Raw genomic sequence first — 15,266 nt, forward strand, 5'->3', positions numbered from 1 at the left:
CGCGGTAAGTTCATGCGAAAATTTGACAGGCCTCCTCCGTTCCGACGTCTTTTATCAACCAACGTACTCGTGTATGTACTCGTTGGTATATTTTCGATCCTATGAAATTGGAATTATTAAAATATAAAACTTACGAAGTTTTATTTTTCACTTTGTTCTAAGGTGAGTCGTTTCTTTTGTCCTCGAATTTATATCTTTTATTTCCTCCATATGTAAAGAGTATTTTAAAATAGTCATTGGCTCATTGCGGTATGAAAGGTTTAATTAAAACCACGCAGAACCTCAATCGGCATACTTCGTCATGTGACGTACTCGTATATACCATTAAAGCACATGATGTAAACATGTCAGATGACTGCAATGGACGTCGCACGAACTTATAATTAAAATCGTTTGAGCTATTGTATATAGGAGTATAAGGAATTTGTACAGGGTTAATAATGGCCCAGATGATAAAAGTACCTTCTGAAAAATACAAATATTTCAGATTGAACGATGTACATGCACATTCCCCAATTTATTGTGAAAGTGAAAGTAGACGACCAATTAATTCATGGACGCAGAATGGCCGTAAAAACTTTGTTAAAACTATCATAACGATACTCGCAGCGTGTGGGTTAGGTGTTACTGGAATTCTGTTTGCATTTGGTGTATTTGATTTACAATGTCAGGTATGTCTTATAAAAAATGTTGGTGATGTTAAATGTAAATGCTATTCTATGTCTTCAGAGTCTAAATCTGCTGTCTACTGGTTAGCTATAGCTCATACCAACCTTGTAAAATTATTGTTTAACAATTCCATTATATTTTTTTCCATAGAAATAATATTTTGTGTTCAAATGGAGATTTAAAACAATAATACTAATATTATATACTTTTTCTGAAAACATCCCTATCAACAATAACAAAGTATTTATTATGAGTTATTTAAGAAAAACTTCCATTTCAAGTTAAAAAGGGGCTCCAGTGTAAACAATTCTGCATCAGAAAAGAGAATCCCTTTTCCATGTAGAAAATATGAGATCAATGTGATTTTCAGACAGTGTCAGTAATAATTTTGTGGAAGGGTAGCAAATGTTCCTTTACAGATGCAAAAACATGAAACAGTTTTGAACTGGTTCATTTCTTATAGATGTGTTATGTGTATATATGTGAGACAGTTTCGTAAGTTTTTTTTAAATTTTTGATTCATATAATAAATAATTTAATATATCCTTATTATATATTAGGAAAGTGCTGTATCTGTAACTTCGCCAGTCACGGTTAATGCATCAAACTTAAACAATCAGCTGCTATTGCCTGCCTTGAATATTGATGCTCCCCAATGTGGAAACATCCCCCAGGAGTCTCGCCAAGACTGCTGGCCGGAAGAGAAAGGGACGTCTCAACAGGGGTGTGAGGCCAGAGGATGCTGTTGGTTACCTGCTGGCTTCAGTATGAAAAGGTGACACTTTCAAGCTTAAATGATTCATTCACCTTTCACAGAAAATTAAAAAGATTTTATTTCCAAATTACAAATGTTTTAAGGAATTACTGCTGTATCTATACATAATCAGGTAAATTTAAGCAACTGTATAATTGAGTGATCAATTCAAAATTTGGGTTTAAGCATTTTGGATTTTCAATTATAGGAGGCTGGGTAATGTGCCATGGTGTTTTTATCCTACCAATTACAATGGTTACATGGTAACCAGTGTAGAGAAGATTACTGCTGGCACTCGTGCACAACTACAGCTGTCCAGGCCTTCAAGCTGGCCGAATGATGTCCAGAAACTGTATGTGGACATTGTGTCGGAGACAAAGACCAGGCTCAATGTGAAGGTATGAATACTTTCTTCAAACAAATCCAGATTTCATTTGTTTAATGCAAAGTTTTTCCTTGAAAGACGATGAATCCCCTCAATAAATTGCATTTGATGTGAAGGTAAAATTGTTTTAACTACTGTTTGCTTAGTAATCTAAGTCTTTGTAATAAAATGTTTTGTTGTTTTTAGAAAAGAGGCATCTCTCTGTGAAAAACATGTGTAAGCCCAAAACAAATGCATCATTTCTTTTTAGATTTATGACCCAGCCAATACACGTTATGAAGTGCCAGTGACGCTGAACAAGGAGCAGACAACAGATTTTACTGACTTTGACGTGTCTGTTCCCACACAGGGACCCTTCAGCATCACTGTCACTAGAAAATCCTCCGGACAAGTCATGTAAGCTATGAAAAAGTGATCAATAACTTATTTCCCATTAACTTAAATTCTTGATTTTACAATCTTTTGCTGTATGCTCAATGGTGAGATGACTCCTAAATATCGAAATATCATTTAAATTCAATTTACGGAAACATTTTAAAAATGAATGATATAATTGTAAAGGAATATATTTCCTTATCCTACATTAAAAATATTGTATTTTATATGGAAAAATATACAGGTGTGCATTTAATTGAGGTAACTTCAAGCGCCTTTGGATTGAAATAATGATATGACATCTTATTAAGCATTACTGGTATTTCTACTTATGGCTTCAATTACTTCAGTTTCAGCAGCATGGGTCAGGCCCCATTGATGTTTGCAGACCAGTTCCTGCAGTTTGGTACCCAGCTCAGCTCCAAGTACATATATGGGCTTGGGGAGCACAGGGGGGCATTCCTGGTCAGCACCAACTGGACAAAGATGGCCTTTTGGGCCCGAGATGAACCACCCTCAGTGAGGCCTTTTTACAGTGAACATATAAGGCTTGTGCATGACCCAATTTTTTTAAGGACAGACGGTCAACAGTTGTATGTCCAATCATTTGAGAACAGTTTGATGTAGGACAATTTAACTTCAATGCTATGTAGCCCTTGACTAATAGATGACCCCTTATTTACAATTTATATATATATCAGGGCCTTTCACAGAAATTAATTTATTCAGAACCCTTGAAAGTTTTGGAAGCAGATGGTGGCCCCCCTTCTGTGTGTTGATTTCTTTACTTTTCCAATGGTAAATGGCGTGTTTGGTGCAATTTTAGAGAGAAGAATTCTTGTATACCGACAAGTAGACAAAATTCTCATTATGAAAGGTGAAGGAAAAATTATGATAAGAATACGTATAATAAAATATTTTAGTACATAAAATATGAATAATACACAATACATAAATATTAATACCGAGTTACAGTACAGAGGAAGAGGGTGGGGGGCTACTTTTGCACCGTCATTAAAGCATTAAAGTAATTAGATTCTTAACTAGCATAATGCATATACCGGTAATTCGTTATCAAATTATTTCCAGACCCTGGTTGTGATCTCTTTTCGCTGTTAATACTGAAAATTTTGCATATTTTTTGACAACAGAAATGCACACTAAAACAATTGTTACAAATGTTAGAATACTGCAACGCGTTGCATCCATAACAACTCAAATTGACTTATTTTAAGAAAACAAGATAACTCACCTGAATGCAAATACAGATCAGCAATATGTGAACTAAACAGTCAATTGAAATAACCAATTATTCAAAATTATGTAGATCAAAGGTCAAGGTTATAATAGCCACAGTTGAACTGTTTGTCTCCACATTCCTGAAACTTTGTGCAACCATTAACAATGATGTATTTCTTCTTTACGCATCTTTATTTAATCACTCATATTCATGTTTCTGATAAACCTGCAATTAGTGATCATATAGTTTAACAAACATCTCTTGTTATTTTAAGCCTAATTGTATTGATATTTGTATTAATTATGTTTAAGAGACATTCCAATTTGTATGGGGTTCATCCATTCTACCTGAATGTTGGAAAGAATCATGATGCCCACGGGGTGTTTCTCGTCAACAGCAATGCCATGGGTAGGTCATTCACTATGTTAAGTTTTAGATTTAGATTAGATTTACACCTTCTTTATAAATGAGCGAGCAGCTGGCAACATCAAAGACATCTAAGAAGGGGGTAGTAGTCTCAGGTTTTAGTTATTTCCTCAACCGTTATGATTGTATATGTATGATATGTGTTTGTTCCTTTGTCTCTTTATGATATAGATAATGCTTAAACTATCGATCTATCTAGATCAAGCTCTTGTTTTATAATTAAAGTGTAGCATTTTACTATGATAATGATGGAGCAATACAGTGTTCAATAGTTACGCAAACTGCTTTGATATCTTTTTTCAGAGGTTGAAGTTACCCCAGAACCATCCGTCATCTACCGCACTACTGGAGGTATTCTCGACTTCTACATATTTACTGGCCCCTCTCCAGACAATGTGGTCCAGCAGTACACACAGCTTATTGGACGTCCCTTTATGCCTCCCTATTGGGCTCTGGGTTTCCACCTGTGTCGCTGGGGCTATGGTGGAACAGCCGGTCTCAAAACAGTCATTAAAAGGATGAGGGATGCTAACATGCCCTATGTTAGTAATGGATCTGACTTCACTTTGAAAAGTAGATGTTTATGATACTAACAGTGGTGCCTGCATGGCAAATACATGGGATTACTTTGTCTGGCGGTGGCATCTGCATCTGTGTTGTCCGTGTTACACTTATATTATCAATTACTCCTGAATGTCTTCATGTAGAGTTATCAAACTTTGCATGTAGAGTCATCAAACTTTGCGTTGTCTTGGTCAGTAAATGACCACTATGAGATTTTGGGATAGTAGGTCAAGGTCATTGTGACCTTTTCTAGAAAACTTTTTTTCGCTTTAGTTAACCAAGACACTTGATCCTAAGGTCCTCAAACATAGCAAGAGTTTTGGTCATGACCATTCAATGGATCTTATAAATTTTGAAGTGATGGTCATGGTTTTCAAATTTGTATCATTATTTTTTAAGACAACATTTTATCAGGAAAAGATAAATCTCAAGTTTGCCAAAAAAAAGTGATAATGAACATTCTTTTGCTTGAAAATGATAAAATTGTGTATTTATCAAGAAACATTCTCGCTATAGTTTAATAGAAAAGTCTATGTATCCAAGACATTTTCAAAGAAACAAAATTAAGATATGATTGGACTGAAGTAATGATTGTAGGTAACCTAAGGTTGTTGTTTTCAGCAATTTTAAATGTCAAAAAGTAAATTTTCTCTGAATTTAAATGTATAAGTCCCCAAAGGGAGATGGAAATAATTTTTTTAGGTCAAAGATCAATCTATAAAAAAAAACATTTGAAAGTGAAAATATATATTTATTGTTGATTTATTTTATTCACAGTATTTCTGATGATATTTTGCCGCTGTAGAGCCACTTTTATTTTCTAATATGTTTAAAAGCACTGTAAAAGCTCTCAATAATCATCAATTTTCAAATAGTACTTTACATTAATTATATAGCATGAATACATATTATGAGAGAAATTATACGTAATCGGCCATGTATAAGGCCCCATCATCAAACTAATCTGCTGACATTCAAACCATATAACAATCTCATTCCCATATATTTAGCAATATATGTGATATTGCAGGACACACAGTGGAACGACATTGACTACATGCGTGATCACCTGGACTGGACATACGATAGCACACATCAGTTCCGGGGACTGCCTGATGTTGTACAGGACCTTCATGACCATGGCCAACACTACATCATGATCATTGTAAGACTTCAGCCATTAAATACTTCCTGTAACCATAGGTTGATAATGGGCATAATAACCATTCTTGTTGTAACGGAATTGGTTCTCAAATGTACCTGTCAGTAACTCATGGGCTTTAAGCTTATAGTGTAATAAAAAATATTATTCTTCTAATCTTAATCTGTTATTTCAACAAAAAATTTGAAAAAAAGGGAGAGAAAAGCAATAGAAATGTATGTGGAATTTAATTGATGATGTTCCTCGTTATATTCCGATAATTCAAGAGGCTGTTTGTCCAATCATCACCAGACTTGAGCAATAAAACTAGAGTGAATTGAATTACTTGTTTTAGGAGTAGAAGTTTTTAGTTTTCTATACTTATATTGACAGAAAGTACTTAAAATGAAAATATATTGTTTGTGACACCTAAAACTTGAAATGACCTCTTGTCCTGTGTATGTTTCAGGACCCCGGTATCAGTAACAGCCAGCCAAAAGGCACCTACATCCCGTACGACGACGGACTCAAGCGGAATGTCTTCATCAAAACTCCAGATGGATCTCAGCCTATCATTGGAAAGGTAAATATAATGTTTATTTAGCTTAAACATTTATGTAAGTAACAAGGTAATAAATGCACAAGTTGCAACATCTATTTTCTATCATTTTGTTTTTAGGTCAAGTAATTGGCTGTTTACAACTCCCAAGTTCAAATGGTGTTTATGCTACATATTTGAGATATTTTGTTTTTAAATTGACATGCAGGTATGGCCAGGAACAACAGCGTATCCGGATTTCTACCACCCCAATGCCTCAGACTACTGGTATACGCATGCTAAGGCCTACCATGACATAGTGCCTTTTGATGGAATATGGATTGTAAGTTTAAGTATTGCATTTCTTTTGAATAGTTTTAAACAGTTTCATGTTATTTGTATTGAACTGCCATTTACTGCATGACTACAGGATAATCAGCAGCACCTGGTTCTAATATATATGTCCATTGTAATATACTGTCATTTCATGTTTGCTCTCAAAAATTATCCAAATATTTTCTTTTATCTTTTGTCACTGGATAACAAGAAGAGTATGTAGTTTTTAGGATCTCAAGTGTGACTAAATGAACTTATAATAGAAGTTATTGACGGAAATAATGAACTGGCTTCGTTTTCAGGACATGAATGAGCCATCCAACTTTGTAGCTGGTTCCACCGCAGGTTGTCCCAACAACAACCTTGAGAACCCACCCTGGCTGCCACCAGGTTGGCATTTCATATGTTTGCATCTAAATACTTTCTTTTTTGTTGTTATGTTTTTTTTAATTTCTATTAACTATACGTTCACATTCAGGAAAAGTAAAGAAGATAAGGAAGTAGAGAAATGGACACTCTGTTTGTGTACTTAAAGCTTGCCATACCAGAGGTGTAATGCATTTTACAGTGGAATCACAACACAGATGTTTCTAAGATTTGTCATAAATGTTTAACAATATATAAGTATCAATTTCTAAAAAAACATAAACATCCATCCTTGTTCAAAATTGTGTCTGTTACAAAACTCAAACTTTGCCTTGGAATATTGGCAGGCGTTTTATTGGCTGAGCTTTTTGAGCATTTGTAAGATTGATATGAATCACCATTGAGATCACAAGCAGATGATATTTGCTGTGTTTCTATCAAAACCCCTTCCCTCTTTACCAAATATGTATAATTGCTTGCTGACCGGTATTTCACTGAAACAATCCATCAACAAATCATCAAAAACAGCATTATCTGGTCTGTTTCCAGTATTGTTGGGTGGTACCTTGCGGGACAGGACGCTGTGTGCCTCCGCCAGCCAGTACGTCTCCACCCACTACAATCTTCACAGTCTTTATGGACACAGCGAGGCCATCGCCACAAAACAGTAAGTACAATAATGTCAGAGGACATAAATAGAAATATATATGTTCGGGGAGTTGTGGATAGGGCTCAGTAATTATATCAGGACTGAAAGCATAGCTCTTTTGAACTTTTTATCAACTCATTGTAGAATATATTTTTAACTTCCGCAATGAACATTGTTATAAGACTTTAAAATCCCTTGCTACAAATGATAATTCAAATGTACAACAGTCATTTTTGAAAATAAAAATTAGTTTGAAGGCTTTTTCTTAGTTTGACTGTTGACCACTGCTCTGATTTAACGGTTGTTTATGTATGCATAAGGGCTCTAGACAAGATCCTAGGAGGAAACAAAAGGAGTATTGTGATATCACGGTCCACTTTCCCAACCACTGGGGTGCATTCAGGACATTGGTTGGGCGATAACAATGCAAAATGGGACGACACCTACTACTCAATTCCTGGTTAGTGGCTCGGAAATTCAGCATAGCTTTAAGATTCAAGGCACTTAATACATGTTGTGTAATTTCTATTTTAAGTGTATGGAAGTCAAATCGCTGGAAGAATTGATAGTAATTTGTTTGTTTTAAAGGAATTTTAAACTTAAACTAGACGTCTGCAGTTTGCTCGTACTGTCATTGTTATACTTTACTCCACTAATCTATGATGACTGCTGATTGATTTAATATCAATAACCGTGTCATTAATTGCCCAATACCCTGTCACAGTAATTTCTATGGGCACAGTTGATAGCGCCCATCACACTTTGGCAATTCATAACTAGGCTAGCGCTAAATTATGTTGTCATAACAATTTTCTTTTTGGGCACTTATCATAATCAGCCAAAACATTGGGGTGGTGTCCGCCTCCACAGCCGCCCAAGCTTTGGTGTTTCTGATTTGTAAAAGTAGTTGTAGCTTTGAATAGGATATTTGTGATTAACATAAGCCCGATAGTAATTATGGAAAAATCAAAATTTCTTATTTTCTTTCACAGTGTTAAAGATTTGAATTTTTTTATGTTGCATTGATGTTACGGAATGCATATAGTTTGTTTATACTTTATATCTTTTCATTAATTTCTATTATTGATTAAACAGCGCTTTATCCTATTGTATTTTCCCCTATTTATTGACTCCATTTTGAATAGGTATCATGAACTTTAACCTATTCGGGATCCCATTGGTTGGTGCTGATATCTGCGGCTTTAACGGCAACTCTAACCCTGAATTGTGCATGAGATGGATGCAGCTTGGAGCATTCTATCCCTTCATGCGCAACCACAACACTATTGGAAACAAGGTATGTAACTCAGGGCAGTGTTATTCACACCATGCAGTTATTTTTCTCATGTAAAATGGTATGTCACTCAAAGCTGTGGTCCTTCCTTCATGCAGGTGTTTACCTCAGATATACAGGGTAGTTACTCAAGGCAGTGGTACTCACTCCATGCAGGTGTTTTCCTTACTCACTCCATGCAGGTGTTTTCCTTAGGTGTACGGGGTAGTTACTCAAGGCAGTGGTACTCACTCCATGCAGGTGTTTTCCAAAGGTATACAGGGTAGTTACTCAAGGCAGTGGTACTCACTCCATGCAGGTGTTTGCCGAAGGTATACAGGGTAGTTACTCAAGGCAGTGGTACTCACTCCATGCAGGTGTTTTCCTTAGATATTCAGGGAAGTTACTCAAGGCAGTGGTACTCACTCCATGCAGGTGTTTTCCTTAGATATTCAGGGTAGTTACTCAAGACAGTGGTACTCACTCCATGCAGGTGTTTTCCTGAGATATACAGGGTAGTTACTTAAGGCAGTGGTACCCACTCCATGCAGGTGTTTTCCTCAGATATACAGGGTAGTTACTCAAGGCAGTGGTACTCACTCCATGCAGGTGTTTTCCTCAGATATTCAGGGTAGTTACTCAAGGCAGTGGTACTCACTCCATGCAGGTGTTTTCCTCAGATATACAAGGTAGTTTCTCAAGGCAGTGGTACTCACTCCATGCAGGTGTTTTCTTCAGATACACATGGTAGCTACTCAAGGCAGTGGTACTCAGGTGTTTTCCTTAGGTATATGAAATTCCAATTTGTTCAGAATTCACCTGGGGAGCTGAAAAATGTGGGATCTTTGGCACTACTCATTGGAAACTTTGCACTTACTCGATGCAAGTGGAAGCCTTTTTCTTTCAATGTAAAACCATTACAGTCTCCTAGAAAAGGTACAATTTTAACTCAGAAATCTGCTACTACAAATGCTTTGTTGAATGGCATATTAGTTTAATAATCAAATGTATGAAATATTTTATTTTTTGCATTATTGAAAAAAGAGCTGAGGGTAGTAACTGAAAAAGTGTGTTGGCTCATTGTTAAACTGGTATCAACAAGAACGGGACAAACAACTAGATTGACTAAATATATTTTAATGCTTCAACTACAAGACATGTTAAGAAAAGACTCGTGTTATATTGTATGTTTAAAACAATAACATGTTATAATTATCATATCCTATCTACTTACATCAACAACATGTTGCAGACAAATTCATGCATTTTAATTGGCTATAAAGTGTCAATCTAGTATAGTTTAATAAATAAATGGTGTATTATTTCAGTATGTGAAATATTTTCATTTCCCAGGACCAGGACCCGGCCTCATTTGACACAGCCACCCAAGACAAGATGCGTGATGCCCTCCTGTTACGTTACAAGCTCCTACCCTACCTGTATACGCTGTTCTACATCAACCATGTTGAGGGGACACCTGTGATTAGGCCAATCTTCTTCCAGTATGTACACAGTGCTGCAGGCTGTGAGCTCGCCATTTTTCAGGGATTTGAAGTGACTTTGTTTTTATTGCAAAAAGAATGAAAATGTTAGGCCTGCATAATTTCTTCTGAAAAAAGTTGTGTTGTTGAAAATTGTTAGTATATGACTGTCACAGCTTTATTTGTTTTAAGTAAAAGATCAACGAACATGAATGTAAATTGCTGCATTGGTCCACATGTGAATCCTTACATTTTTCACTGCAGGTATCCAGAGAGTGCATACAATGTGAGTTACATGGTGGATACCCAGTTTATGTGGGGAGACGCTCTGCTTGTTACACCCACCACTTCACAGGTAAGTGAGGGTGACGCCTATCTCCATGTTTAATCCGCCACTTCACAGGTGAATAAGGGAAGTTGAAACAGTAAAGTTCAATAAGGACATATTTACCTAGATGGCGCAAAACCATTACAAATGCAATGCATGCAACTTTACTAGACATAATGATCGTTTGAATAGAAATTGATATAACTTAATTCTAATACGATTTATTTAATAATTTCAGAACACGTACAAGGGTCTGGCTTACCTGCCAAAAGATCGCTGGTATGACTGGTTCAACCAATCATACATTGACTCCGCCGGCTACATGGGGGACTTTGACCTGCCCATGGAGCACATTAACCTCCAGGTGCGGGGTGGGGTCGTCATCCCTCTCCAGGCCCCTAACGTCACCACCACTCTCTCGTAAGCTCTTACATTTTCGGGATATTGAGTCAAGCAGTTGCATGTAACTATATATTTGTAAGTTGCATGAGAGTTTTTATCTTTGGCATCATTGGACTTGAAAACATGGTCTGCAGTGGTTTGCAAGAAGTAGGGCCTTTTGCCTTGTAATGAGCTATCTATAAAGATAAATATTTGCATAATTATGGAGTGTTAAGATTTATTTACTTTTATGATCATGAAATAGATAAAAGAAATCCCTTTGATTATGTGGTTAAGTTGATAATATCAATTGTTTTCAGTCGAAAGAACCCATTTTCCTTGTTGGTGACCTTGACCTCAACTGGCAGTGCCAAGGGACGCATGTACTGGGATGACGGAGAGTCACTCAGTAAGATTACTCTTTCTTGTTTGAAGACTATTGAGGGGTTTATTTTCTTTAGTTTATCAATCACATCATAAGCATACATGTACATGTACAGTGTGTGATTTTAATGACAATTTTAAAAATTGAAATTGCCAAACCAAAGTGATTTGTATTGATCCAAATATGATTTAAGAAAGAAAAATATCGGACATGAATGATTAAAAATATAAACATTTATACTTTTTCATATATTCCCTGCTGGTGACCTTGACACCATTTAATTTAAAAGGAAGTCCATTTTCAATTACCTACTAAGGTGTCTTTGTATTATTGTTTACATTTGTTTCCTTTTTTCAGACTCCATATCAGACAAGAAGTACAATTTGATCAACTTTAATGTTTCTCAGGTAAGAAGTTAAATTTTATTGCTTATTTATTGTCATTAAATCTGGGGGGTTCTAATAAGTTTTATAACAATTTTAATTCTTTTATCTAATTCTTTGAACATCTAATAACTTCGTTCATGAATAATGTTGATCTATACAGGGAATGCTATATCAAAATTTTTCACAACATGCTTCATATCATGTACAATATGTATTTATTCTTTTAAAAAAAAAGGATCAATTTCATCCATGCTATATTTTAGCACATGTTGAGTTCAGAGGTAGTGTACCGGGGGTACACGGGGGAGGTGATTACCCTGGAGCATATCACCATACTGGGGGTAGAGATAGCTCCCACATCAATCACCGTCAACGGGCAGGTCCTCACTGCCGGATACACTTACAAAAATAAGGTACTTACCTTGCAGAATGTAAGTGTTTTTTGTAAAATTAAATTTGACACAGGTCTGTTTCTTATACATAAGCATTATTACCATAGAGATTCTGTTGCTAGAGGTTGATGGCGTAAATTGATTTAACTACATGTAATGTCAAGTTTTTATTTTTTCTGGATTTTTTTTTATATATATATATAAAATATATGTATGGTGGCATTTCATACATTAAAGTATGGCCTCATTTTAGGTGTTGGAGATAAACAGTCTGACAGTGGACCTTCTCCAGCCCCTGACCATCAACTGGACAGTCTAGTCAGATCATACTGGCCACCGTTTGTCAATACACTGGTCAGCCTCTCCTGCTGATCCTATTTGTGTTGTTGTATCAAGTTAATTGTTACTTTGAAATAAGTTAGATGAATGTTAAGTTGTACATTGCATTTTTATACATTTATAGCCTGCACTAAAGACTGTATAGGAGTTGTCTGAAATGGTTATGATGGATTTGATTGTGGTAACTTTTTTATGATTGAATTTGTGCCATTGAACAAAACAACGAATTTCTGGGAATCGTTGTGTTTGGAGTGTTCAATTTATCTGTTTTAACGCATGCAATAAGACAATTACCCATAATATGCATTAGGACATTGCATTCATATTTTTGTATGAAAAAATTGATTTGTATATGTTAAATTAATTCCAAACTTAAGTTAAAATACCACTTTGATTGTACACTGTGATATGTTTTTGGGCTTTAATTGTGTGTTCTGTTATAGTTTTTGAAGACTGAATTGTTATGACATATGATCTGATAATGATTTTCATTCAGGGTTAAAATTTCTTAAAATGTGTCATGTGTTATTTCAAATACTACATGTACATGTATTGTGTTCTAATAGAAAGGCTGCGATACACAAAGTGTATGTGAACTTGTACGTGTAGCAACAGGCACTGGTATAAGTTGCAGAGGAGTTAAAGTTGTATACATTATTTCTCATGAAACTTGTAATTTTTTACTCTGGCTTTCTTTGACTTTCTTGTACTGTTATTGCATACATCACTTTTCTCCTGCTATCATACTTATAATTTTAACTTTCAATTATGTGGACATGGATGATGTAGTGCAGAAAAAAAGGGAACACATACATGAACCCTTACAAATAATGTTTTGCAACCTCTATATTCTATCAAAGGAAATACTTAATACTTCTATGCTTGTTTAATATTATGAGCTCTGCTTCAGACTGTTAGAATATATGCTAAATAGTTGATGGTTTGTAAGATGCTTAAGGTAATATTTATGCTTGTTGGTGCATTGTTGGTAAATCTATATTTCTGTCATTTATTATATGCTTTCTGGTGGTTATACAGATTTTTTTAAATAAATACTCATGCTTTATCACTGTCTAAAACAGTTTAAATGTAAATTTGATATTTTGTACTGTTTAGAAATTTTCCTGCGTTCACGTCCAAATAAAACCTCAGCGAGCACAGTGCTTGGCCAAAATATCATAATTTCTACAATGATGTAATGTTACATACAATTTTGTTGCTTTTTTCTGAAAACTTTAATTAAATGTCTCATACGCCCCCCAAACAATGTTTGGGAGAATATATGGTAGTAACCTTGTTGGTTGGTTGATCCATCAGTTTTGATAGGACAATATTTCATGAAAGGGTATGTAGATTTAAATTATGTTCAGTTAACATGAATTGTTTAACATCATAAAAAATACATGGTCACAAATTCTGAGGTAATATTTTTTTATCAGTATCTTAATCATGTGCATTTTTTGTTTTGATCATTAAAATCAAATGAGTTAAACACAAAAACGCATTAAAATAAAAGATTGCATCAACTAATATTGTGTGCCTTTAATAATCATAAAGTTATGCAACTTGTTAGACTGAAATTGATATAAAAAAAACAAGTGTTGGGATCGGCTTGCAGTATTCTTGGTTTACCCTTTGGCATATTCAGCCTGCATTTCTAATTCTTGTATCCTTTTCAATGGAAATGGATTGCATGATTATTTGATGTCAGCATTAGTTAACAGCTAGTCAAATGTTCTAGGTATTTTTATTTTCGATTTTCTCAATGTAAGTAGGAGTGTTGGTATTTCAACTCTAGCTGAGGGTTAAGTGGGCAATTGTTTTACTATGAAATGTTTAAATATTTTACTGTTTTTCCAGGCTACCTGCTTTTTGAAACATGTAGGTTCAAGAGCAATTGCATATTTAAGATTTGTTTATGTCATCAGTAAATTGTGTTTGTTTTTTTTACTTCTAAAATGTATAATTTCTACGCTTTACCAGACGTCAAGATTCAGGAACATTCAACAAAGAAATCATTTTTCACTCTTTAATTGCTAATAACTGTATAATATGTACTATTTTCACTTTTGAAACGGAATCAAAAATAATTTATGTGCCATCTTACTCCAGTTATAAATTAGCTTTTTTAAAATGCATAATGATTGTAAATAAACGCTTATTAAATTGTATGTGTGTTGCATTTTACTTGGCCAGTTGTTGAAAACTGTTTATTGATTACTCTTAAAATGTGATTCACCCGCTCTAATGAATTGGGGATGGGAGTTGTGATGCCTGTTTCATTACAACATCATAGTGGAAGTAAGTAATGAGAGCACATGGTTGTGTTACCCAGTTGATGTGATCTGATAAACGAAGCGCGTCACTCTGGACCCAATGGCTCATAGCTAATATTGTACCTGGAATCAAGTTTTGAACTTCTTCTTTTCGTGCCATTAAAGGTTAAGGTGGAATAGAAAGATGAAAAGTTGAAAAGTGAAGGAACTTCAATAAACAAATTAGGATCAATTGACTGTGTGTTATAGTCAATAGTATTATATTTCATACATTGTATAGAGAATTCAGGTACAAAGGGCAACATTTAGAACTGTCTCCCCCCGCACTGTTACTCACTGATGCCTGGGTTTTATTTAAAGTCTATTGTTTGAGTTATTCTGTATCGCCCAGACGTTTCAAATGAAATACTTGTTTGATTAGAGTTTTTAAATGAAATCACTGTCAAGATGCTATATGCTTTTATAACTAAAGTATTCCCATTTTCAAAATAATAGTAGTAATGTTAGAAACCTCGTTCCACAGTATTACCACCGGTTGACAAGATGAGAAAGAAAGTTAATATTTATTATGTTTTTCACAAG

At 35.0% G+C, this 15,266-nt stretch overlaps 1 protein-coding gene across 1 annotated transcript; it reads left to right on the forward strand.

The window, feature by feature from the left end:
* The first annotated feature begins 320 nt into the window (after positions 1 to 320).
* LOC128211428 (lysosomal alpha-glucosidase-like) lies at positions 321 to 14,577 on the forward strand. Its single transcript, XM_052916211.1, has 21 exons — positions 321 to 671; positions 1,230 to 1,444; positions 1,632 to 1,821; positions 2,059 to 2,204; positions 2,534 to 2,702; positions 3,735 to 3,831; positions 4,153 to 4,391; positions 5,444 to 5,578; positions 6,024 to 6,137; positions 6,322 to 6,435; positions 6,731 to 6,818; positions 7,344 to 7,461; positions 7,764 to 7,903; positions 8,589 to 8,740; positions 10,070 to 10,218; positions 10,462 to 10,552; positions 10,764 to 10,945; positions 11,227 to 11,315; positions 11,649 to 11,698; positions 11,941 to 12,090; positions 12,323 to 14,577. Exons 1-21 carry the CDS (start codon positions 441 to 443, stop codon positions 12,386 to 12,388), a joined length of 2,925 nt encoding a protein of 974 aa, XP_052772171.1. The 5' UTR covers positions 321 to 440; the 3' UTR covers positions 12,389 to 14,577.
* The last annotated feature ends 689 nt before the right edge of the window (positions 14,578 to 15,266 follow it).

Source organism: Mya arenaria, chromosome 2 (assembly GCF_026914265.1).
Source record: "Mya arenaria isolate MELC-2E11 chromosome 2, ASM2691426v1".
NCBI lineage: Eukaryota > Metazoa > Mollusca > Bivalvia > Myida > Myidae > Mya > Mya arenaria.